General features: G+C 49.0%; 1 protein-coding gene across 5 annotated transcripts in view; it reads left to right on the forward strand.

The window, feature by feature from the left end:
- Nucleotides 1–23,339, forward strand: part of TMPRSS6 (transmembrane serine protease 6) — a 377,861-nt gene that overhangs the window by 309,713 nt on the left and 44,809 nt on the right. For all 5 annotated transcript variants that reach the window (XM_063940656.1, XM_063940657.1, XM_063940658.1 and 2 more), the window contains 2 exons: nt 8,768–8,884; nt 11,817–11,985. In XM_063940656.1, the coding sequence (XP_063796726.1) occupies nt 8,768–8,884; nt 11,817–11,985 (286 nt within the window). The remainder of the gene's footprint in view (nt 1–8,767; nt 8,885–11,816; nt 11,986–23,339) is intronic.

Below are 23,339 nucleotides of genomic sequence, written 5' to 3' on the forward strand. Positions count from 1 at the left end.
GGGGGGGGATGGACGGACACAGCAGGGAGGGCGGGGGGGATGGACGGACACAGCAGGGAGGGCGGGGGGGATGGGCGGACACAGCAGGGAGGGCGGGGGGGATGGGCGGACACAGCAGGGAGGGCGGGGGGGGATGGGCGGACACAGCAGGGAGGGCGGGGGGGGGATGGGCGGACACAGCAGGGAGGGCGGGGGGGGATGGGCGGACACAGCAGGGAGGGCGGGGGGGATGGGCGGACACAGCAGGGAGGGCGGGGGGGGATGGACGGACACAGCAGGGAGGGCGGGGGGGATGGACGGACACAGCAGGGAGGGCGGGGGGGGATGGACGGACACAGCAGGGAGGGCGGGGGAGGATGGACGGACACAGCAGGGAGGGCGGGGGGGGATGGACGGACACAGCAGGGAGGGCGGGGGGGATGGACGGACACAGCAGGGAGGGCGGGGGGGATGGACGGACACAGCAGGGAGGGCGGGGGGGATGGACGGACACAGCAGGGAGGGCGGGGGGGATGGACGGACACAGCAGGGAGGGCGGGGGGGGGATGGACGGACACAGCAGGGAGGGCGGGGGGGATGGACGGACACAGCAGGGAGGGCGGGGGGGATGGACGGACACAGCAGGGAGGGCGGGGGGGGATGGACGGACACAGCAGGGAGGGCGGGGGGGATGGACGGACACAGCAGGGAGGGCGGGGGGGGGGATGGACGGACACAGCAGGGAGGGCGGGGGGGGATGGACGGACACAGCAGGGAGGGCGGGGGGGATGGACGGACACAGCAGGGAAGGCGGGGGTGGTGGACGGATACAGCAGGGAGGGCGGGGGGGGTGGACGGACACAGCAGGGATATGGACGGACACAGCAGGGAGGGCGGGGGGGGTGGACGGACACAGCAGGGAGGGCGGGGGGGATGGACGGACACAGCAGGGAGGGCGGGGGGGGGGGTGGACGGACACAGCAGGGAGGGCGGGGGGGGGGTGGACAGACACAGCAGGGAGGGCGGGGGGGGGGTGGACGGACACAGCAGGGAGGGCGGGGGGGGGGTGGACGGACACAGCAGGGAGGGCGGGGGGGGGGTGGACGGACACAGCAGGGAGGGCGGGGGGGGATGGACGGACACAGCAGGGAGGGCGGGGGGGGGATGGACGGACACAGCAGGGAGGGCGGGGGGGATGGACGGACACAGCAGGGAGGGCGGGGGGGGGATGGACGGACACAGCAGGGAGGGCGGGGGGGGGGGTGGACGTACACAGCAGGGAGGGCGGGGGGGGGGGTGGACGTACACAGCAGGGAGGGCGGGGGGGATGGGCGTACACAGCAGGGAGGGCGGGGGGGGATGGGCGTACACAGCAGGGAGGGCGGGGGGTGGGCGTACACAGCAGGGAGGGCGGGGGGGGTGGGCGTACACAGCAGGGAGGGCGGGGGGGATGGGCGGACACAGCAGGGTGGGCGGGGGGGTGGGCGTACACAGCAGGGAGGGCGGGGGTGGGTGGGAGTACACAGCAGGGAGGGCGGGGGGATGGGCGCACACAGCAGGGAGGGCGGGGGGGATGGGCGGACACAGCAGGGAGGGCGGGGGGATGGGCGTAGACAGCAGGGAGGGCGGGGGGGATGGGCGTAGACAGCAGGGAGGGCGGGGGGGATGGGCGTAGACAGCTGGGAGGGCGGGGGGGGGGTGGGCGTAGACAGCTGGGAGGGCGGGGGGGGGTGGGCGTAGACAGCAGGGAGGGCGTAGACAGCAGGGAGGGCGTAGACAGCTGGGAGGGCTGGGGGGGTGGGCGTAGACAGCAGGGAGGGCGTAGACAGCAGGGAGGGCGGGGGGGGATGGGCGTAGACAGCAGGGAGGGCGGGGGGGATGGGCGTAGACAGCAGGGAGGGCGGGGGGGATGGGCGTAGACAGCAGGGAGGGCGGGGGGGGGGATGGGCGTAGACAGCAGGGGCGGGGGGGGATGGGCGGCGTAGACAGCAGGGAGGGCGGGGGGGGATGGGCGTAGACAGCAGGGAGGGCGGGGGGGGATGGGCGTAGACAGCAGGGAGGGCGGGGGGGGATGGGCGTAGACAGCAGGGAGGGCGGGGGGGGATGGGCGTAGACAGCAGGGAGGGCGGGGGGGGGATGGGCGTAGACAGCAGGGAGGGCGGGGGGGGATGGGCGTAGACAGCAGGGAGGGCGGGGGGGGATGGGCGTAGACAGCAGGGAGGGCGGGGGGGGGATGGGCGTAGACAGCAGGGAGGGCGGGGGAGGGATGGGCGTAGACAGCAGGGAGGGCGGGGGGGGATGGGCGTAGACAGCAGGGAGGGCGGGGGGGGGATGGGCGTAGACAGCAGGGAGGGCGGGGGGGGGATGGGCGTAGACAGCAGGGAGGGCGGAGGACGGACACGGCAGGACGGACACAGCAGGCCGGGCGGACACAGCAGGGCGGGCGGGCGGCCGGGCACAGCAGGGCGGGCACAGCATCGGAGGACGGACACAGCAGGCCGGGCGGACACGGCCGGGTGGGCAGGCGGGGGACGGACACAGCAGGGCGGCCGGGCGGGCGGACACAGCAGGGCGGCCGGGCGGGCGGACACAACAGGGCGGGGAGAAGTATAAGAAAAATAAGAAAGAATGGCATACATCCTGCCGACGCTCCCGCTGAGTTAAGTGGGCCCGGCTTCCTCCGAGCTGCGGCTATCTCCTCCCGCTGACACTCCTGAAGGGGACCCGGCTTCTGCTCCGTCGTTCTCCTCCCCCAGTAAGGCTCCCTCCATCGCTCACGTCCCGCGATCTCCGGGTCTTGTAGAGGCTCCCTCCTTCTCGTCCTCCCGCCGCCTGCAGCTGTCCTCGTCATGCACGAGACACTGCTTCCCGCGCTCTCCTCGTGCACAACTTGACAAGCTCATCTATGTTCACCCCCTGCTGGCGGCCACTGCGCAGGCGCAACAAATTGAAAAGCCCTATCTTTATAATGGGGCATATTTTACTTAATTAAAAAAAAAACTATAACTTTTTGAAAAACCACAACCCCAAAAGGCACTACACTGGGACATACTCTATCTAATAAAACAAACCCCAAGTCTTAATTTGTCCTCTATCCTGAGTTATGCCTTCCCAAAAAAATCCTCATTCACTCTATAGGAAAACCATGTCAAAAAGCCACAGAGGGAGTGGCAGAAAAAAACTGACAGTTGGAACTTTAGCTTACTCTCAATTCCTCATTTTTTATTATTTTGCCCTGAAATTTGGCATGCACCAGCGGGTGACGATTCTACACGTCCATGCCAAATTTCAGCTCGGTACGTCCAATCAGTTTTGAGGTGTAGCCCCTCAAACACCATGCCCCCATCTCAGAAGTTCCCTATGGGAGAATTCCGTTTGTTCGATTCAGCCTTAATATAAGGGCACGACCGTGCCCTTATAATATATATATACTTTTAATAAAAGGAAAGGGGATACGGTACACAAAATCAATATATACAAAGGGGTGTAACTAGCATTTACAACTATAATCAAAGAAAGAAACATGATAGGCACTCACTTTTCATGAAATGGATATACTGTATTATTATAAAAAGGTTTTGTGTGTGTGTATATATATATGTTTATAGGTGGTGCACTGGCTATGTGAGACAACGACACCATCATTTTGAATCTGGAGCCATCCACAAGCCAATCGTAGCTCATGGACCGCAAGCTAATTATAATGTGGCATAATGTGTAAGGGGCATTACTATTGTGTGGCATAATGTTATAAGAGGCATTACTGTGTGTGTCATAATGTGTAAGTGGCATTACTGTGTGACATAATGTATAGGGGGCATTACTTTATGGCAAATAGTGTTATAAGGGGCACTATTACTGTGTGGTATAATGTGTATAAGGAGTACTACTGTGTGGCAGGACGTGCATTGACTCTACTGTGTGGTTTAATGTACATGGGCTCTACTGTGGCATAACGTGAATAAGGGGCGCTACTCTGTGATGTAACGTGTATAAGAAGCACTACTGTGTGACGCAACATCAATAAGAGTCACTACTGTAACTACACGTGAATGGGGGGGGGGGGTAGGCTTACGTTTTGCCTAGGGTGCCGAGATACCTTCCACCGGCCCTGCCCATAACCTTTCCATTCGATCAGATATTGAAGATGACCGTAACGGAAGTGTGAGTCCAGAATCTTTGCCACTTCATACTCAATGCTGTGTTGAGTCTGGACCTTGGGTGCTTTGAGAAGCGCTGAATGAAACTTATTCAGGACCACCGGCTTGAGGAGAGAGATGTGGAATGTCCTGGGAACCTTTTAAGAAGGGAGGCAACTTAAGTTTGTAGGCAACAGGGTTGACGACTTGCTCGATTTGGAAAGGCCCGATATATCGGGGCGCAAACTTCATACTGGGAACCTTCAGTCTCAGATTTTTTGTGGAGAGCCAAACACGATCCCCTGGTTTGAGAGCAGGAACTGCTTTACGCTTCTTGTCAGCAAATTTTTTGTACCTGGCGGAGGCTTTTAGAAGAGCTGAACAGATATTCTTCCAGCTTCTGGAGAACTGTCGCAGAGTGACCTCAATAGCAGGTACTGACGTTGCTGGAAGCGACTGGAATTCAGAGACTTTGGGATGGAACCCATAGTTGGCATGAAAAGGCGTGGATGAAGATGAAGAGTGATACTGGTTGTTGTGACAAAATTCAGCTCACGAATGATGAGCCCAGTCGTCTTGTGAAGAGGATACACAGATGCGAAGAAATGCCTCCAAGTCCTGATTCACCCTCTCAGTTTGTCCATTAGTCTGGGGGTGATAAGCGGTGGAGAATTTTAACTTTACTTGCAGGGTCGCATATAGACTTTGCCAGAATTTGGCTACAAATTGGACTCCTCTATCAGAGATTATCTCTTCAGGCAGTCAAAGAAGTCTAAATATTTCCTGTATGAAAACATGAGCCACCTTGTAAGCTGATGGAAGACCGGTGAGATGAATGAAATGTGCCATCTTGGTGAACAGGTCAACTACCACCCAGATGTTACTGAATTTGATACATTCGGGAAGATTAGTAATAAAGTCTATTGATAAATGGGTCCATGGTTGATGGGGAATATACAGAGGCATCACTTGCCCGGCAGGTGACTAGCGAGATACCTTATGCTGGGCACACTTAGCGCAGGAGGCAATAAACTATTTAATGTCTTCTTTCAGGGTCGGCCACCAGTAGGATCTGGAAACAAACTCGTAGGTTTTCTGAATACCTGCGTGTCTGGCGATGCAAAAAGAATGTGCCCAATGCAAGTGCTTCTTTCTGAGAGGCGGTTTCACAAAACTTTTCCCGGATGGAGGCATGGAGTCCACTCCCACGGCAAAGAATGCCACTAGGTCAATTATGGGATGCTAACCAGTGGATTAAATCTCACTTTCTTGCTCCCAGGAGCGGGAAAGGGCATCAGCTTTACAATTTTGGGACCCTGGACAAAATGAGAGTTTGAAATTGAACCTGGAAAAGAAGAGTGCCCATCTGGCCTGGCGAGGATTGAGACACTGGCATCTTTCAGGTACAGGAGGTTTTTATGGTCGGTCAAAATGGTGATAGTGTGGGAGGCACCCTCAAGTAAATATCTCCATTCTTCCAGAGTGAGCGTTATAGCCAAAATTCTTGGTCGCCAATGGCATAGTTGCATTCCGCAGGAGAGAACTTTCGGGAGGAATAGCCACAGGGATGGAGGTGGCCATCTGCGGCTCGCTGGGATAACACAGCACCTACTCCAATGGATGATGCATCCGCCTCCAAGGTGAAAGGTAGGTTGGTGTCAGGTTCTTTCAGGACTGGAGCAGAGACAAATTTCTGCTTTAGAAGATAAAAAGCTTGGGTAGCCTCTTCTGACCATTTGGAAGGATTGGCACCTTTCCAGGTGAGAGCCATAATCTGCGCCACAATGGTGGAGAAACCATGAATGAATGTTCTGTAATAATTGACAAGACACAGGAATCTCTGAACGCTTTTTAGTGAGGTGGGTATTGGCCAATCTCGGATAGCCTGGAGTTTCTCTGGATCCATTTCCAGACCAAGGCCTGAAACGATATACCCTAGAAATGGAATAGACTTCGAAAACGCACTTCTCTAATTTACAGTAGAGATGATTGGCACGGACACGGGACAGGACTTCCCTCACCCAGAAATGATGTTCCTCTAGGTCGTTAGAAAAGATGAGGATGTCATCGAGGTAAACAACAACATGATGGTAGAGGATATCACGGAAGATTTAATTCACAAAGTGTTGAAACACAGCTGGAGCATTGCTGAGTCCGAAAGGCATGTCAAGGTACTCATAATGTCTGTCACGGGTGTTAAAAGCGGTCCTCCACACGTCACCCTTTCAGATACGGATGAGATTGTACGCACCCCTCAGATCCAACTTGGAGAAGATGGTCGTTCCACTGACACGGTCAAATAGCTCGGTGATTAATTATAACGGATACCGATTCTTCACTGTGATGTCGTTTAGTCCTCGGTAATCTATACACGGACAGTCTGCCATCTTTCTTTTTTACAAAGAAAAAACCTGCGCCTGTAGGGGAAGAGGATGGCCGGATGAATCCCTTGGCAAGATTTTCTTTAATATAATCCTACATAGTGTGAGTCTCAGGAAGCGACAGAGGGTAGGTGCGCCCTCGAGGAGGAGTCTTCCCTGGAATGAGGTCAAACGGACAATCCCACTCTCTATGAGGAGGAAGAATATCTGCAGAGGATTTACTGAAGACATCAGTGAACTCTTAGTATGGAGGAGGCGGAACATCAGGACGCTTGGAAGTGGAACTTCGAGCTGTAAGGATTTTTTGAAGACAGGTTCCAAGACAAGGACTCCGTGCCAGGATCTGCGTAGTCTTCCAATCAATCTGGGGATTATGAAGACAAAGCCACGGGAGGCCCAAAACTATAGGATGCGTAGCTTTGGGAATAACTAAAAAAGAGAACAGTTCTGAGTGGAGAGCTCCTACCTTCAGACGGATAGGTAGGGTCTTGTAGTTAACAGTATCATTCATCCCGAATGTATCCTGCCGAGGATGCTGGGTGAACTGGCACAGATGGTGAGAATACAGTGGAACTCACCAATGGTGACAGAGTTCCATGCTGAGACACCGATGATGACAGAGTTCGATGTTGGGGCACCGATGGTGATCTGAAGACGATGTAGGAACACCGCTGGTGACTGGAAACGATGTAGGAACACCGCAGAGAACTGGAAGGAACATGGAGACCCATAGAAACAGCATCGAATTGCACTTTTGGCTCCAGGAGGTGAAATATATGGTTACAAATAAATGGATAGTATATAATATCCTCCTAACATATTTCTCCTGACCAGATTTTCTCAAAGAAGAATCTTCTCTCAGTGACAGGTTTTCTATATTTGGATTTTAATTTACTCTCCAGCATTAACAGTTAGCACCAGGGTTCTTGAACCGAATTAACTAATGTAAACCCTAGTGATATGATGGGATGTAGTCATCATCTTGTCGGTGGGGATCCTGGTGGTCAGCATATGTGACAACTGACTATTTGACGTCAGCAGTCACATGACCACAACCACAAATCTGCCTAGGAGATGCATGCTTGCCCCTATAGAAGACATAGCACCGGCATCAGAGTCTTCACAGAGGACTCTAATGCTACAGGAGGTTACTCTATTCCCATTGCAAGAAGAGTTGTGTGGACAGTCCTCATTGGACCTGGTAAATAAGAGCGATGTGCGAAGAATTAACAAACTTATGGCCATATAGTTGATCAATGGAATGTTCAGAGACTCAAATGATATATCACTCCTTCCTAAAGTGATCCCCGTTATTGCGCATATCGTGCCCATAGTAATCAGGTTTAGCTGCGTAAAGGATTGGGTGCCCTCACAAGCTAAAATTATTATACCACGCCCATCAGCAGAAACAGAATGGGTGTGGAAGGGGGTGAAATAAATTGAATACCGCCCATAGAGTAATTCAGGAGATGGCTTTGCTGATCTTCTGAGAGGCAGTGGGCTGTTTAACTGTGTGGTTAGTAAGAATACTGCTGCATATGACAAGGGGATTGTCATGATTTGAGTTAAATGATAGAGGTTTTGCGAAAAACCATAGACCAGAGGTTCCCAAACTGTGTGTTGTGGCTCCCTGGGGTGCCTCGGGACACTTGCAGGGGTGCCCTGGGTTGGTGGTCCAGGACCAATTCAAATTATTCATGGTCAATATAATAGGCAAAACCAGTGCTGATTGCTGCCAGTCATAAAATATATGGTCAAACAGAAGTAAATCTTGTTCCTCACCACACAGCTGAACCTAAGGATGACATATAAACGCAATCTACTTAATGTAATATTTCTTTCTAAATTTCTTAATAAGAAATTTTTGGCCTAGGGGTGCTGTGAAAAAAATTCTGATATTCTAGGGCGCCGTGATTCAAAAAAGTTTGGAATCCACTGCCATAGACTGAAACTTAGACAGTGGGAGTGGTAAGGTCCACTGTAGTCATCACAAACAATTGTGGTCACCTTGCCTATGTGAATGGCTTTCAAATGACTAGGTGGAGGTTCATTCCCTTATTCTTTTGGAAATATGGCTTATAAATGTAAATACTGCAGACAGTGAGAATGAGCACTGGTGATGTGCAGGACAGCCAGGCAGGTGACCTGGCTACAATTTACTTTCCAGCTATTAAATAGTGCCCAGTGCTTAAACACAAGTATGCTAGTAGTAGGCTGGCGATAAAACCTACACTTTAATGCTCAGTTTTCTTTTTACCGCTTACACAGCTGTTCCCTGTGGTGCCTTCAACTATAAATGTACAGATGGAAGCTGTGTGAAGAAGATAAACCCAGAATGTGACTCCATTATCGACTGTGTGGATGGCTCAGATGAAAAGAACTGTGGTGAGATCTGATCTAGAATTCCACTCTCCCAAACGATAACCTCATTAGATGTAACAGGATGGTATTGGAAAATGACACAATGACAGGACACTGCTGTGGAGTGGCTGGATTGCTTCTTGACAATGGGACAAAAGGAGAACAGTGTTGAGATGTAAGGTGGAGGTGGCAATGATACTGTGATAGGAAACTGTAGACCAAAACACAATAACAAATAAAAAGTATACTGGTAATAAAACATAATGTACAGCAGTAAGGAGGAAAAAAAAGAATGTAATGGCCAAAATAGTAAGAAATTAGGAGAATAATAAACATTATGCAGCATAAACTAATTAGCAGAAAAAGTAAAATTTCACCAGATTTCCTTCAGAAAAGTAATTATACTGCTTTTTAATTAGTGTTCATTTAAAAATGTCATAGTTCAAAAGACATAGGTCATGGGTCAGGGAACTTTTTTACCTTTTACCCCAAAATATATTTACTGTAGATACGCCGACGTTACCCCCTTGATTTGAAAGGAAGGAAATCATATATTTTTCCAGGCAATTGTTGCTGGGATAGTTGAGTATCACTAAGCTGCCCGGTGATATTTTATTGATAAATTGTGGTAAGATATTGTTTATTTATTAACAGTTTCTTATATAGTGCAGCAAATTCCGTTGCGCTTATTTTTACCAACAATAATCATAATTATGGCCTGACATTAATAAATAGGCCCTATCAACTTACTCTTAGAAAATATCTTTCTCACACTCTACATTTAACAAACTTATAGCAGCCTCAGGGTTACTGGGATGAATATCAGAGACTATGAGCCTGATTCCGATTTGTATACTAGTGGCCGTGGGAGCTGCAATGCTGGTGCCATGTTTTCTATGTACTGGATCACAGTCGCATGCAGAGACACACCCCGTCAGCATTTTTGCTGTCACTCCCCACCACCTCTCCCAAACAGTCCTTTCATGCTAATCGCTGTGCAAATAAACCCTTGGCGCGCGGCGCAGTGCAGCTGCGATATATATGCAGTCATTCGATAATCACTCATCTGCGTAAAACCCGGCAGTGTTCAGATTGGAATCAGACACTACAGTATATGGCATGGCTTCAGATGCTTGAAATTTTCTAAATTGATGGAGACTCAATCACTGTTTTGACGGCCCTGAAAATGTTCATGGTATAAACGGCAATTGACATTGATTCTAATTTGTGGTACAAAATGTATTTGAGGTCCTCAGTTAAATCAATTAGACTGTATTATTATGAATTTATGCTCAATCGAGTCTGAGCTGCATATAATGATGATGATGATGATGATGATGACATCATTATCTTCATTATCAGAGGAAATGTGTCCACTCTAAATCAGGCCATCAGTGCTTTGTGATGTTTCTCTCAGTGCACATACTGAGCTGTATTTGCACACAGGGTGAGGTGAAATAGATGCGCAATTAGGGGGTCATTCCGTGTTGATCGCTCGCTAGCTACTTTTAGCAGCCGTGCAAACGCATAGTCGCCGCCCACGGGGGAGTGTATTTTCACTTTGCAAGTGTGCAAACGCGTGTGCAGCTGAGCGGGACAATTTTTTTTTTTTCAGTTTCCGAATAGCTCTGGACTTACTCAGACCCTGCGATCACTTGGCCCTTGGTCCCGGAATTGACGTCAGACACCCGCCCTGCAAACACTTGGACACGCCTGCGTTTTTCCAAACACTCCGTGAAAATGGTCAGTTGCCACCCACAAACGCCCTCTTTCTGTCAATCTCCTTGCGATCGGCTGTGCGAATGGATTCTTTGTTAAATCCATCGCCAAGCAACGATCCACTTTGTACTCGTATGACGCGCCTGTGCATTGCGGTGCATATGCATGCGCAGTAGTAACCTGTTAGCTGCGCTGAGAAAAACGGCAGTGAGCGATCAACTCGGAATGACCCCCTTAGACCTTAGGCAAGCCCAGGAGAAGATCTGGAGTTCCCCTATTGAGCTCCCAAATGTGAAACAAGGAAAAGTGGGGGTGATTTCTCCTATTGGCGCTGGTCCTAAATCCGTGTACCCACCTCTTTTATTTGGGGGAGTGGATATGGTAGTAAGCAATGTAAGTGTCTGAGTGGACAGTAGGTGAAAGTAAAAGTACAGATTTATTGTAAAATACTGACATGAACTTACACATTTAAACCTTACAAAAAAGCACAGACGATATGGGCCGGATGAACAACCAAAATGGAAAGAGTCCTACCGAAGTTATGACCGGAGCTGCAGGTGTAGTTAGTGCAAGGTACTCCTGGGAAATACCCTGCATGTGGCTTCGAGAGGCTTGTTCCCAAAATGGTGTTCCAATTGGTCCAAAGTGCTCAAATGGTCCAAGGCACTGGATGACACACCAACGTGTTTTGGGACACTTCAGGTCCCTTTCTGATGTCCCCCAGTGCTGCTGAGCATCTTTTTTTATCCAGTTTCTCACTAACTACACCTGTGGCTCCGATCATAACTTTGGTAGGACTCTGTCCATTTTGGTTGTTCATCCAGCCCATATCGTCTGTGCTTTTTTGTATGGTTTTAATGTGTAAGTTCATGTCAGTAACTTACAATAAATCTGTATTTTAACTTTGACCTACTGTCCACTCAGACACTTACATTGCTTACTACCATGTCCACCCCCCAAATAAAAGAAGTGGGTACATGGATTTAGGACCAGCGCCAATAGGAGAAATCAAATCACCCCCACTTTTCCTTGTTTCACATACTGAGCTGTGTTTTATGCTAAGCTGCATCCAACAGTCTTTCTGATTGTGCCATGGGCAACACTGCTGGAAACGAACAGTATGCAAATACAATGACAAAGTAGTCAAACTAGGTGTTTACAGACAATACAGTATCAGAGATGGCACCTTCATTCATGTCTCCTATGGGAGTTCACCTAAGTTCCTTCTCCTCCATAGGCTGTGGTGTGCAAGCTTTCGAAAACCGTCTTGTTGGAGGAACTCAGGCACAAGAAGGGGAATGGCCGTGGCAGGCCAGTCTACAGGTGCGAGGGTCACACATTTGTGGAGGCACCTTAGTGGCAGATAGGTGGATCCTGACCGCAGCACACTGCTTTATTTCAGACAGGTAATACAAGGAGTGGAAACAGTAAATACACTTTTTTTTTAGTTTTTGACATTATATTCATTACTTGCATAATGTATAGCCCATTATATGTAGTCCAGTGTACAAAAAATCCCAGTCCCTGGCGGTCCATTATGCAAAAATCAAATCCCCTGTTGGCTTGTTATATCACCAGCAGAGCCTGTTTCCTGACGAACAGAAGACAATTGTCGCAGGGAATGTGACTGCAGCTAGATGGGCTTTCACTAATAAGCTCACATCCTATGTGATTGTGCCCCTTCCCCCGGCATCTGCAGAACTGATTTGCTCCTGCTGGCCCACTTGCCCAGCTGTGATGTAGTGGTATGCAGTGGCAGACTACCAAATAGGCAGAGTAGGCACCGGCCTATGAGCTCCGCACCTTTTAGCGGCCCTGCGACAACGGATCAATATGATTTTGATTTGATCTTAAAAGAAACTTGCAATCAAGCTTTCTTCATTTCTTAATTGTTTCCAAAAGGTAAAAAAAAGAATCAACTTAAAAAAATGAAAATGTTATATTAAAGACTCTATAGAGAAAATACTGTATTAATGTAATGTATTTATTAACAACATAGGGGTATATTCAATTAAGGTCGAAACTGCCGTCTTGTCGAAAAAAAGACGGCATTTTTATTCGACAAATCAGGGAATTTGACTTGTCGAATAGTACGTGAATTGGCGGAATAGCTGCCGATTCACGTGCTCCTGAGGGAAACGGGGACAAATTTCACAGGTTTTGGCCCAGTTTCCGACCATCTCAGTTCGACTTAAAAAAAAAGTCGATATGAGGAGGAGAGCTGCGGGGAGACAGGGGACAGCAGCGCTACAGCACAGCACTGCAGGAGGATGTGTCATAGCCGCCGCTCACGGCAGCGTCCACCCGGCTCCAGCAAGTGAGGTCCTGATTGCAGCGCTGCTGTCCCCCATCTGCCCGCGGCTCTCCCCCCTCTCCGGTCCCTCATCTCAATTTGAGTTTTTTAAAGTCGAATTGAGATGTGCATTGAATATCCCTTGTCGGATCCATTCCGACAAATGCATGTCGGAATAGATCCGTCGTCAATTGAATATACCCCATAAAGTACATGCAGCATAAATATCAGAGTGCCGCCTCATTATTCCTGCATGGTGAGATACAAGCAGCTATCGATTCACTTGGGAGGGCACCTGAGCTATTTATTGTACAGATATCTGGAGTGCCAAGCCACAACCACAGTATATATATATGTATATATATATATATATATATATATATATGAGTGCCAAGCCACAACCACAGTATGTATGTATATATATATATATATATATAGTATATATAGTGTGTGTGTGTAAATATATATATATATATATATATATATTTATATATATATATTAGAGATGAGCGGGTTCGGTTCCTCTGAATCCGAACCCGCCCGAACTTCAGGTTTTTTTACACGGGTCCGAGCAGGCTCGGATCTTCCCGCCTTGCTCGGCTAACCCGAGCGCGCCCGAACGTCATCATCACGCTGTCGGATTCTCGCGAGGCTCGGATTCTATCGCGAGACTCGGATTCTATATAAGGAGCCGCGCGTCGCCGCCATTTTCACACGTGCATTGAGAGTCATAGGGAGAGGACGTGGCTGGCGTCCTCTCCGTTTAGAGAAGAGAGAGACACAGTATTTTGGGGAGCATTATTAGGAGGAGTACTACTATACTGTATACTACTATACTACTTGCTGAAGTGATATTTATAGATTAGATAGTGTGACTGTAAGTGTATTATCTGACTTGTGGGGGAGACACTGACAGTGGGGAGCAGTTAGAGTCTGAGAGCAGGACTCAGGAGTACATATAACGTACAGTGCACACTTTTGCTGCCAGAGTCAGTGCCACACTGCCATTGTTGTGACCACACTGACCACCAGTATAATAATATATTTTGTGATTGTCTGCTTAGGCCTCGGAGTACTAGTTGCAAGTTGCAACGTGACCTGAAGTGACCACCAGTTTAATAATCAATCACCACCAGTTTAATATATATATATATATATATATATATAATTGTATATAATATATATATATATATAATATTGTATACCACCTACCCGTGGTTTTTTTTTTTTTCATTCTTCTTTATACATACTACTATAGTAGCTTACTGTAGCAGTCTGCGGTGCTGTGCTGACCTGACAGTGTCCAGCAGGTCCGTCATCAGTCATTACATAATAAATATATATAGTACCTGTCCGGCTGCAGTACTAGTGATATTATATTGATTTCATCTCATTATCAATAATTTATCATCCAGTCTAGACTCTATATTAGCAGCAGACACAGTACGTTAGTCCACGGCTGTAGCTACCTCTGTGTCGGCACTCGGCAGTCCATCCATAATTGTATACCACCTACCCGTGGTTTTTTTTTTTTCTTTCTTCTTTGTACATACTACTATAGTATAGTAGCTTACTGTAGCAGTCTGCGGTGCTGCTGAGCTGACAGTGTCCAGCAGGTCCGTCATCAGTCATCATTACCTAATAAATATATTATCTACCTGTCCGGCTGCAGTACTAGTGATATTATATATACATACATATATATATTGATTTCATCTCATTATCAATCATCCAGTCTATATTAGCAGCAGACACAGTACGTTAGTCCACGGCTGTAGCTACCTCTGTGTCGGCACTCGGCAGTCCATCCATAATTGTATACCACCTACCCGTGGTTTTTTTCTTTTCTTTCTTCTTTGTACATACTACTATAGTATAGTAGCTTACTGTAGCAGTCTGCGGTGCTGCTGAGCTGACAGTGTCCAGCAGGTCCGTCATCAGTCATCATTACCTAATAAATATATTATCTACCTGTCCGGCTGCAGTACTAGTGATATTATATATACATACATATATATATTGATTTCATCTCATTATCAATCATCCAGTCTATATTAGCAGCAGACACAGTACGTTAGTCCACGGCTGTAGCTACCTCTGTGTCGGCACTCGGCAGTCCATCCATAATTGTATACCACCTACCCGTGTTTTTTTTTTTTTCTTTCTTCTTTGTACATACTACTATAGTATAGTAGCTTACTGTAGCAGTCTGCGGTGCTGCTGAGCTGACAGTGTCCAGCAGGTCCGTCATCAGTCATCATTACCTAATAAATATATTATCTACCTGTCCGGCTGCAGTACTAGTGATATTATATATACATACATATATATATATTGATTTCATCTCATTATCATCCAGTCTATATTAGCAGCAGACACAGTACGTTAGTCCACGGCTGTAGCTACCTCTGTGTCGGCACTCGGCAGTCCATCCATAATTGTATACCACCTACCCGTGGTTTTTTTTTTTCTTTCTTCTTTGTACATACTACTATAGTATAGTAGCTTACTGTAGCAGTCTGCGGTGCTGCTGAGCTGACAGTGTCCAGCAGGTCCGTCATCAGTCATCATTACCTAATAAATATATTATCTACCTGTCCGGCTGCAGTACTAGTGATATTATATATACCTACATATATATATATTGATTTCATCTCATTATCATCCAGTCTATATTAGCAGCAGACACAGTACGTTAGTCCACGGCTGTAGCTACCTCTGTGTCGGCACTCGGCAGTCCATCCATAATTGTATACCACCTACCCGTGGTTTTTTTTTTCCTTTCTTCTTTGTACATACTACTATAGTATAGTAGCTTACTGTAGCAGTCTGCGGTGCTGCTGAGCTGACAGTGTCCAGCAGGTCCGTCATCAGTCATCATTACCTAATAAATATATTATCTACCTGTCCGGCTGCAGTACTAGTGATATTATATATACATACATATATATATATTGATTTCATCTCATTATCATCCAGTCTATATTAGCAGCAGACACAGTACGGTAGTCCACGGCTGTAGCTACCTCTGTGTCGGCACTCGGCAGTCCATCCATAATTGTATACCACCTACCCGTGTTTTTTTTTTTTTCTTTCTTCTTTGTACATACTACTATAGTATAGTAGCTTACTGTAGCAGTCTGCGGTGCTGCTGAGCTGACAGTGTCCAGCAGGTCCGTCATCAGTCATCATTACCTAATAAATATATTATCTACCTGTCCGGCTGCAGTACTAGTGATATTATATATTCATACATATATATATATTGATTTCATCTCATTATCATCCAGTCTATATTAGCAGCAGACACAGTACGGTAGTCCACGGCTGTAGCTACCTCTGTGTCGGCACTCGGCAGTCCATCCATAAGTATACTAGTATCCATCCATCTCCATTGTTTACCTGAGGTGCCTTTTAGTTGTGCCTATTAAAATATGGAGAACAAAAATGTTGAGGTTCCAAAATTAGGGAAAGATCAAGATCCACTTCCACCTCGTGCTGAAGCTGCTGCCACTAGTCATGGCCGAGACGATGAAATGCCAGCAACGTCGTCTGCCAAGGCCGATGCCCAATGTCATAGTACAGAGCATGTCAAATCCAAAACACCAAATATCAGTAAAAAAAGGACTCCAAAACCTAAAATAAAATTGTCGGAGGAGAAGCGTAAACTTGCCAATATGCCATTTACCACACGGAGTGGCAAGGAACGGCTGAGGCCCTGGCCTATGTTCATGGCTAGTGGTTCAGCTTCACATGAGGATGGAAGCACTCAGCCTCTCGCTAGAAAACTGAAAAGACTCAAGCTGGCAAAAGCACCGCAAAGAACTGTGCGTTCTTCGAAATCCCAAATCCACAAGGAGAGTCCAATTGTGTCGGTTGCGATGCCTGACCTTCCCAACACTGGACGTGAAGAGCATGCGCCTTCCACCATTTGCACGCCCCCTGCAAGTGCTGTAAGGAGCACCCGCAGTCCAGTTCCTGATAGTCAGATTGAAGATGTCAGTGTTGAAGTACACCAGGATGAGGAGGATATGGGTGTTGCTGGCGCTGGGGAGGAAATTGACCAGGAGGATTCTGATGGTGAGGTGGTTTGTTTAAGTCAGGCACCCGGGGAGACACCTGTTGTCCGTGGGAGGAATATGGCCGTTGACATGCCTGGTGAAAATACCAAAAAAATCAGCTCTTCAGTGTGGAGGTATTTCAACAGAAAAGCGGACAACAGGTGTCAAGCCGTGTGTTGCCTTTGTCAAGCTGTAATAAGTAGGGGTAAGGATGTTAACCACCTCGGAACATCCTCCCTTATACGTCACCTGCAGCGCATTCATAATAAGTCAGTGACAAGTTCAAAAACTTTGGGTGACAGCGGAAGCAGTCCACTGACCAGTAAATCCCTTCCTCTTGTAACCAAGCTCACGCAAACCACCCCACCAACTCCCTCAGTGTCAATTTCCTCCTTCCCCAGGAATGCCAATAGTCCTGCAGGCCATGTCACTGGCAATTCTGACGATTCCTCTCCTGCCTGGGATTCCTCCGATGCATCCTTGCGTGTAACGCCTACTGCTGCTGGCGCTGCTGTTGTTGCTGCTGGGAGTCGATGGTCATCCCAGAGGGGAAGTCGGAAGACCACTTGTACTACTTCCAGTAAGCAATTGACTGTCCAACAGTCCTTTGCGAGGAAGATGAAATATCACAGCAGTCATCCTGCTGCAAAGCGGATAACTGAGGCCTTGACAACTATGTTGGTGTTAGACGTGCGTCCGGTATCCGCCGTTAGTTCACAGGGAACTACACAATTTCTTGAGGTAGTGTGCCCCCGTTACCAAATACCATCTAGGTTCCACTTCTCTAGGCAGGCGATACCGAAAATGTACACAGACCTCAGAAAAAGACTCACCAGTGTCCTAAAAAATGCAGCTGTACCCAATGTCCACTTAACCACGGACATGTGGACAAGTGGAGCAGGGCAGGGTCAGGACTATATGACTGTGACAGCCCACTGGGTAGATGTATGGACTCCCGCCGCAAGAACAGCAGCGGCGGCACCAGTAGCAGCATCTCGCAAACGCCAACTCTTTCCTAGGCAGGCTACGCTTTGTATCACCGCTTTCCAGAATACGCACACAGCTGAAAACCTCTTACGGCAACTGAGGAAGATCATCGCGGAATGGCTTACCCCAATTGGACTCTCCTGTGGATTTGTGGCATCGGACAACGCCAGCAATATTGTGTGTGCATTAAATATGGGCAAATTCCAGCACGTCCCATGTTTTGCACATACCTTGAATTTGGTGGTGCAGAATTTTTTAAAAAACGACAGGGGCGTGCAAGAGATGCTGTCGGTGGCCAGAAGAATTGCGGGACACTTTCGGCGTACAGGCACCACGTACAGAAGACTGGAGCACCACCAAAAACTACTGAACCTGCCCTGCCATCATCTGAAGCAAGAAGTGGTAACGAGGTGGAATTCAACCCTCTATATGCTTCAGAGGTTGGAGGAGCAGCAAAAGGCCATTCAAGCCTATACAATTGAGCACGATATAGGAGGTGGAATGCACCTGTCTCAAGCGCAGTGGAGAATGATTTCAACGTTGTGCAAGGTTCTGATGCCCTTTGAACTTGCCACACGTGAAGTCAGTTCAGACACTGCCAGCCTGAGTCAGGTCATTCCCCTCATCAGGCTTTTGCAGAAGAAGCTGGAGACATTGAAGGAGGAGCTAACACGGAGCGATTCCGCTAGGCATGTGGGACTTTTGGATGGAGCCCTTAATTCGCTTAACAAGGATTCACGGGTGGTCAATCTGTTGAAATCAGAGCACTACATTTTGGCCACCGTGCTCGATCCTAGATTTAAAGCCTACCTTGGATCTCTCTTTCCGGCAGACACAAGTCTGCTGGGGTTGAAAGACCTGCTGGTGAGAAAATTGTCAAGTCAAGCGGAACGCGACCTGTCAACATCTCCTCCTTCACATTCTCCCGCAACTGGGGGTGCGAGGAAAAGGCTCAGAATTCCGAGCCCACCCGCTGGCGGTGATGCAGGGCAGTCTGGAGCGACTGCTGATGCTGACATCTGGTCCGGACTGAAGGACCTGACAACGATTACGGACATGTCGTCTACTGTCACTGCATATGATTCTCTCACCATTGAAAGAATGGTGGAGGATTATATGAGTGACCGCATCCAAGTAGGCACGTCACACAGTCCGTACTTATACTGGCAGGAAAAAGAGGCAATTTGGAGGCCCTTGCACAAACTGGCTTTATTCTACCTAAGTTGCCCTCCCACAAGTGTGTACTCCGAAAGAGTGTTTAGTGCCGCCGCTCACCTTGTCAGCAATCGGCGTACGAGGTTACATCCAGAAAATGTGGAGAAGATGATGTTCATTAAAATGAATTATAATCAATTCCTCCGTGGAGACATTGACCAGCAGCAATTGCCTCCACAAAGTACACAGGGAGCTGAGATGGTGGATTCCAGTGGGGACGAATTGATAATCTGTGAGGAGGGGGATGTACACGGTGATATATCGGAGGATGATGATGAGGTGGACATCTTGCCTCTGTAGAGCCAGTTTGTGCAAGGAGAGATTAATTGCTTCTTTTTTGGTGGGGGTCCAAACCAACCCGTCATTTCAGTCACAGTCGTGTGGCAGACCCTGTCACTGAAATGATGGGTTGGTTAAAGTGTGCATGTCCTGTTTATACAACATAAGGGTGGGTGGGAGGGCCCAAGGACAATTCCATCTTGCACCTCTTTTTTCTTTAATTTTTATTTGCGTCATGTGCTGTTTGTGGAATGTTTTTTGGAAGGGCCATCCTGCGTGACACTGCAGTGCCACTCCTAGATGGGCCCGGTGTTTGTGTCGGCCACTAGGGTCGCTTATCTTACTCACACAGCTACCTCATTGCGCCTCTTTTTTTCTTTGCGTCATGTGCTGTTTGGGGAGGGTTTTTTGGAAGGGCCATCCTGCGTGACACTGCAGTGCCACTCCTAGATGGGCCCGGTGTTTGTGTCGGCCACTAGGGTCGCTTATCTTACTCACACAGCTACCTCATTGCGCCTCTTTTTTTCTTTGCGTCATGTGCTGTTTGGGGAGGGTTTTTTGGAAGGGCCATCCTGCGTGACACTGCAGTGCCACTCCTAGATGGGCACGGTGTTTGTGTCGGCCACTAGGGTCGCTTATCTTACTCACACAGCTACCTCATTGCGCCTCTTTTTTTCTTTGCGTCATGTGCTGTTTGGGGAGGGTTTTTTGGAAGGGCCATCCTGCGTGACACTGCAGTGCCACTCCTAGATGTGCCCGGTGTTTGTGTCGGCCACTAGGGTCGCTTATCTTACTCACACAGCTACCTCATTGCGCCTCTTTTTTTCTTTGCGTCATGTGCTGTTTGGGGAGGGTTTTTTGGAAGGGCCATCCTGCGTGACACTGCAGTGACACTCCTAGATGGGCCCGGTGTTTGTGTCGGCCACTAGGGTCGCTTATCTTACTCACACAGCTACCTCATTGCGCCTCTTTTTTTCTTTGCGTCATGTGCTGTTTGGGGAGGGTTTTTTGGAAGGGCCATCCTGCGTGACACTGCAGTGCCACTCCTAGATGGGCACGGTGTTTGTGTCGGCCACTAGGGTCGCTTAGCTTAGTCATCCAGCGACCTAGGTGCAAATTTTAGGACTAAAAATAATATTGTGAGGTGTGAGGTATTCAGAATAGACTGAAAATGAGTGGAAATTATGGTTTTTGAGGTTAATAATACTTTGGGATCAAAATGACCCCCAAATTCTATGATTTAAGCTGTTTTTTAGTGTTTTTTAAAAAAAACACCCGAATCCAAAACACACCCGAATCCGACGAAAAAAATTCGGTGAGGTTTTGCCAAAACGCGGTCGAACCCAAAACACGGCCGCGGAACCGAACCCAAAACCAAAACACAAAACCCGAAAAATTTCAAGTGCACATCTCTAATATATATCCTATATAATAGCCCAGATCTGTGACTCTGTGCCTGGACCTCTAACGCTGGGCATGGCTAGGCGCTCTCATTGGGTTAGTGGCAGGTCTATCACACCCAGTCCACAGCTGATTGGGTGAGAAACGCCCTCCCACACAGGTTACATTCAATGGGAGGCTCTGCCCTTTGGGTGCTGTGTTTTCACAGAGCAGGATTAGCAATGGGACTGATGGAGCTGCAGCTCCAGCCCCACACCCCAAAATAGGGACACCGGCGCTAACAATAGTGACTGGCTGCTGTGCGAGTCTCCGGGAGAGCCACTGCCAAATGGAGTACGGCAGCTTAGCTGCTGACAGGAGGAGAAGCAAGATAAGCATTTCCTGCCCCTCCCCCACTCACAGTACCTCAGGGCCCCATCCACGGCACCCCCACACACCCCCTCCAGCACCCGCAGTAGCTCCGGACCCCCTCCCCCACCCGCAGCAACCCCGCACCCGCCCATCCCGCCGTGCCACCACATCCGCGGCACCCCCGCCCGGAGCACCCCCGCAACTGCTCCTTTCCCACCCTCAGTGGCTCCGGATCCCCACCCACCCTCCCCCACCCGCGGCACCACCGCATCAGCCCCTCCCCCACCTGCGGCACCACCGCAACCGCCCCTCCTCCTCCCGCGGTACCCCCGGATCCCATCTGCGTCTTCCCCACACCAGCCACTCCCCAAACCAAAGCACCTACTAACTAGGTGATTCATCAGGCCCTGCGTGCGCTGTTCACGCCTTTGCAAGGGGCTTTGACCCCTTAACCATTGCACGCCCTTTGTCCGTGCAATATTTAACCACAAGTATGATCGAAGGTAATTCTCCATATAATAAAAATATTGCACGCCACAAGGGTGTGCAAGGGTTAAGGGGGCATAGCCCCTTACGACGGTGTGAAGAGCGCCTGTAGGGCGCGATGAATCACCTAGTATAAAGCCCTTACTCACTCATCACGAATTCTCTTACTTCCCGATATGTTAGGAAGCTGAAATGTAACATACAGTAGGTATTCTTCAGTTGGGAAATAGGAAAACTATGTAATTAGAATTGGAAAAAAACCCTCCCCCTAAGGGATGAAAAGGGGGTTGACATTATGACGTCATTACCGATGCGTGGCTTGCCTTGCTTGAATGATAACGCCCAAACAGACAATCGGATCAAAATTTGGATTGCACCTCTACTGTGTAGAATTTAATAAACTCCACATATGGTCCTGTCACTTTTTTCTGCTACGGGCGGATCTCGGGTAACGCCAAGAACCATGGATTAATATTTACTTACATTAAGACGTCTCAAATTTTTATTTACAACCGTGAAAATCAGAAACTAATGTGCGAAAACCAGGCAGAACAGCTAGTATATATATATTGAAACAACTGTAGAGGAGATTGAGGCAAAAGATAATATTGAAACAACTGTAGAGGAGATTGAGGCAAAAGATATAGGGGGTCATTCTGACCTGATCTCACACTGCAGTTTATCGCAGCAGTGCGATCAGGTCAGAACTGCGCATGCGCCGGCACCGCAATCCGCCGGCGCCGCAGTCTGCCGGTGCATGCCAGACGGCCGAAGGCCGTCGGCCCGCTACAATCAACCAGGCAGAGGCGGTCGCTGGGCGGGGCTGAACAGCAGCGTTTGGCTGCCGTTTCGTGGGCGTGGTCCAGCCAATGCAGGCGTGGCCAGACTGAACAGGTGGCGGGTCGCAGCGGCTGCGTGACGTCACACGCAGCCGCTGCGGGCCGGTGAGCGATGAGTAGCTCCCGGCCAGCATGCTAAAGCTGCGCTGGTCGGGATCTACTCTTGAAGTGCAAAGGCATCGGCGCTGTGCGATGTCTTTGCACTTCGGCGGGTGGGGGGGCGGCACTGACATGCGGGGCGGGAGAGCCCTGTGCTGGGTGTCCCCCCGCATGTCAGTGTGAATGATCGTAGCTGTGCTAAATTTAGCACAGCTATAAACCTCACACGTCAGATGCATCCACTCGCCACTCAAGCACACTTATTCTATGAAATAAAGACACCACAACTGTAATTGGCGTGAAAGGGGTCAGCTTTTATTTTCTGACTGAGAGGAAGGCCTATTAAATGCTAAAACTAAAATGTAGACTTCCCTCTCTAACTAAGGTGGCGGGGAGAAGAACGGTTAACATAATAAAGTAACATGGGTGAAAAAACATTGTAGTACATAAAAATAAGCAATAAAAACATATGTGTGAGGGAGCCTTCTGCCCCCAATGTTCCGGGATCGGCCTCCTGCCTGCATCCCGGACATTAAAAATGCAAAAATCCAAGGACAGGGGTCGACCTTCTGCCACTACCCCTGCCCACCAACAGTTGTAGGGACGGAGGTACGCTCCGCCCCTATGAGGTAAAAATTCGGGCCACCAGCCCCGCCATCCACATATGTTTTCACCAATTAATGGGCTCCACTTGGTAAAGTGATGCCCGGAAACTAATTCAAACGACTAAGAAAAATGTTTCTAAAAAC

Source organism: Pseudophryne corroboree, chromosome 9 (genome assembly GCF_028390025.1).
Source record: "Pseudophryne corroboree isolate aPseCor3 chromosome 9, aPseCor3.hap2, whole genome shotgun sequence".
Taxonomy (NCBI): domain Eukaryota; kingdom Metazoa; phylum Chordata; class Amphibia; order Anura; family Myobatrachidae; genus Pseudophryne; species Pseudophryne corroboree.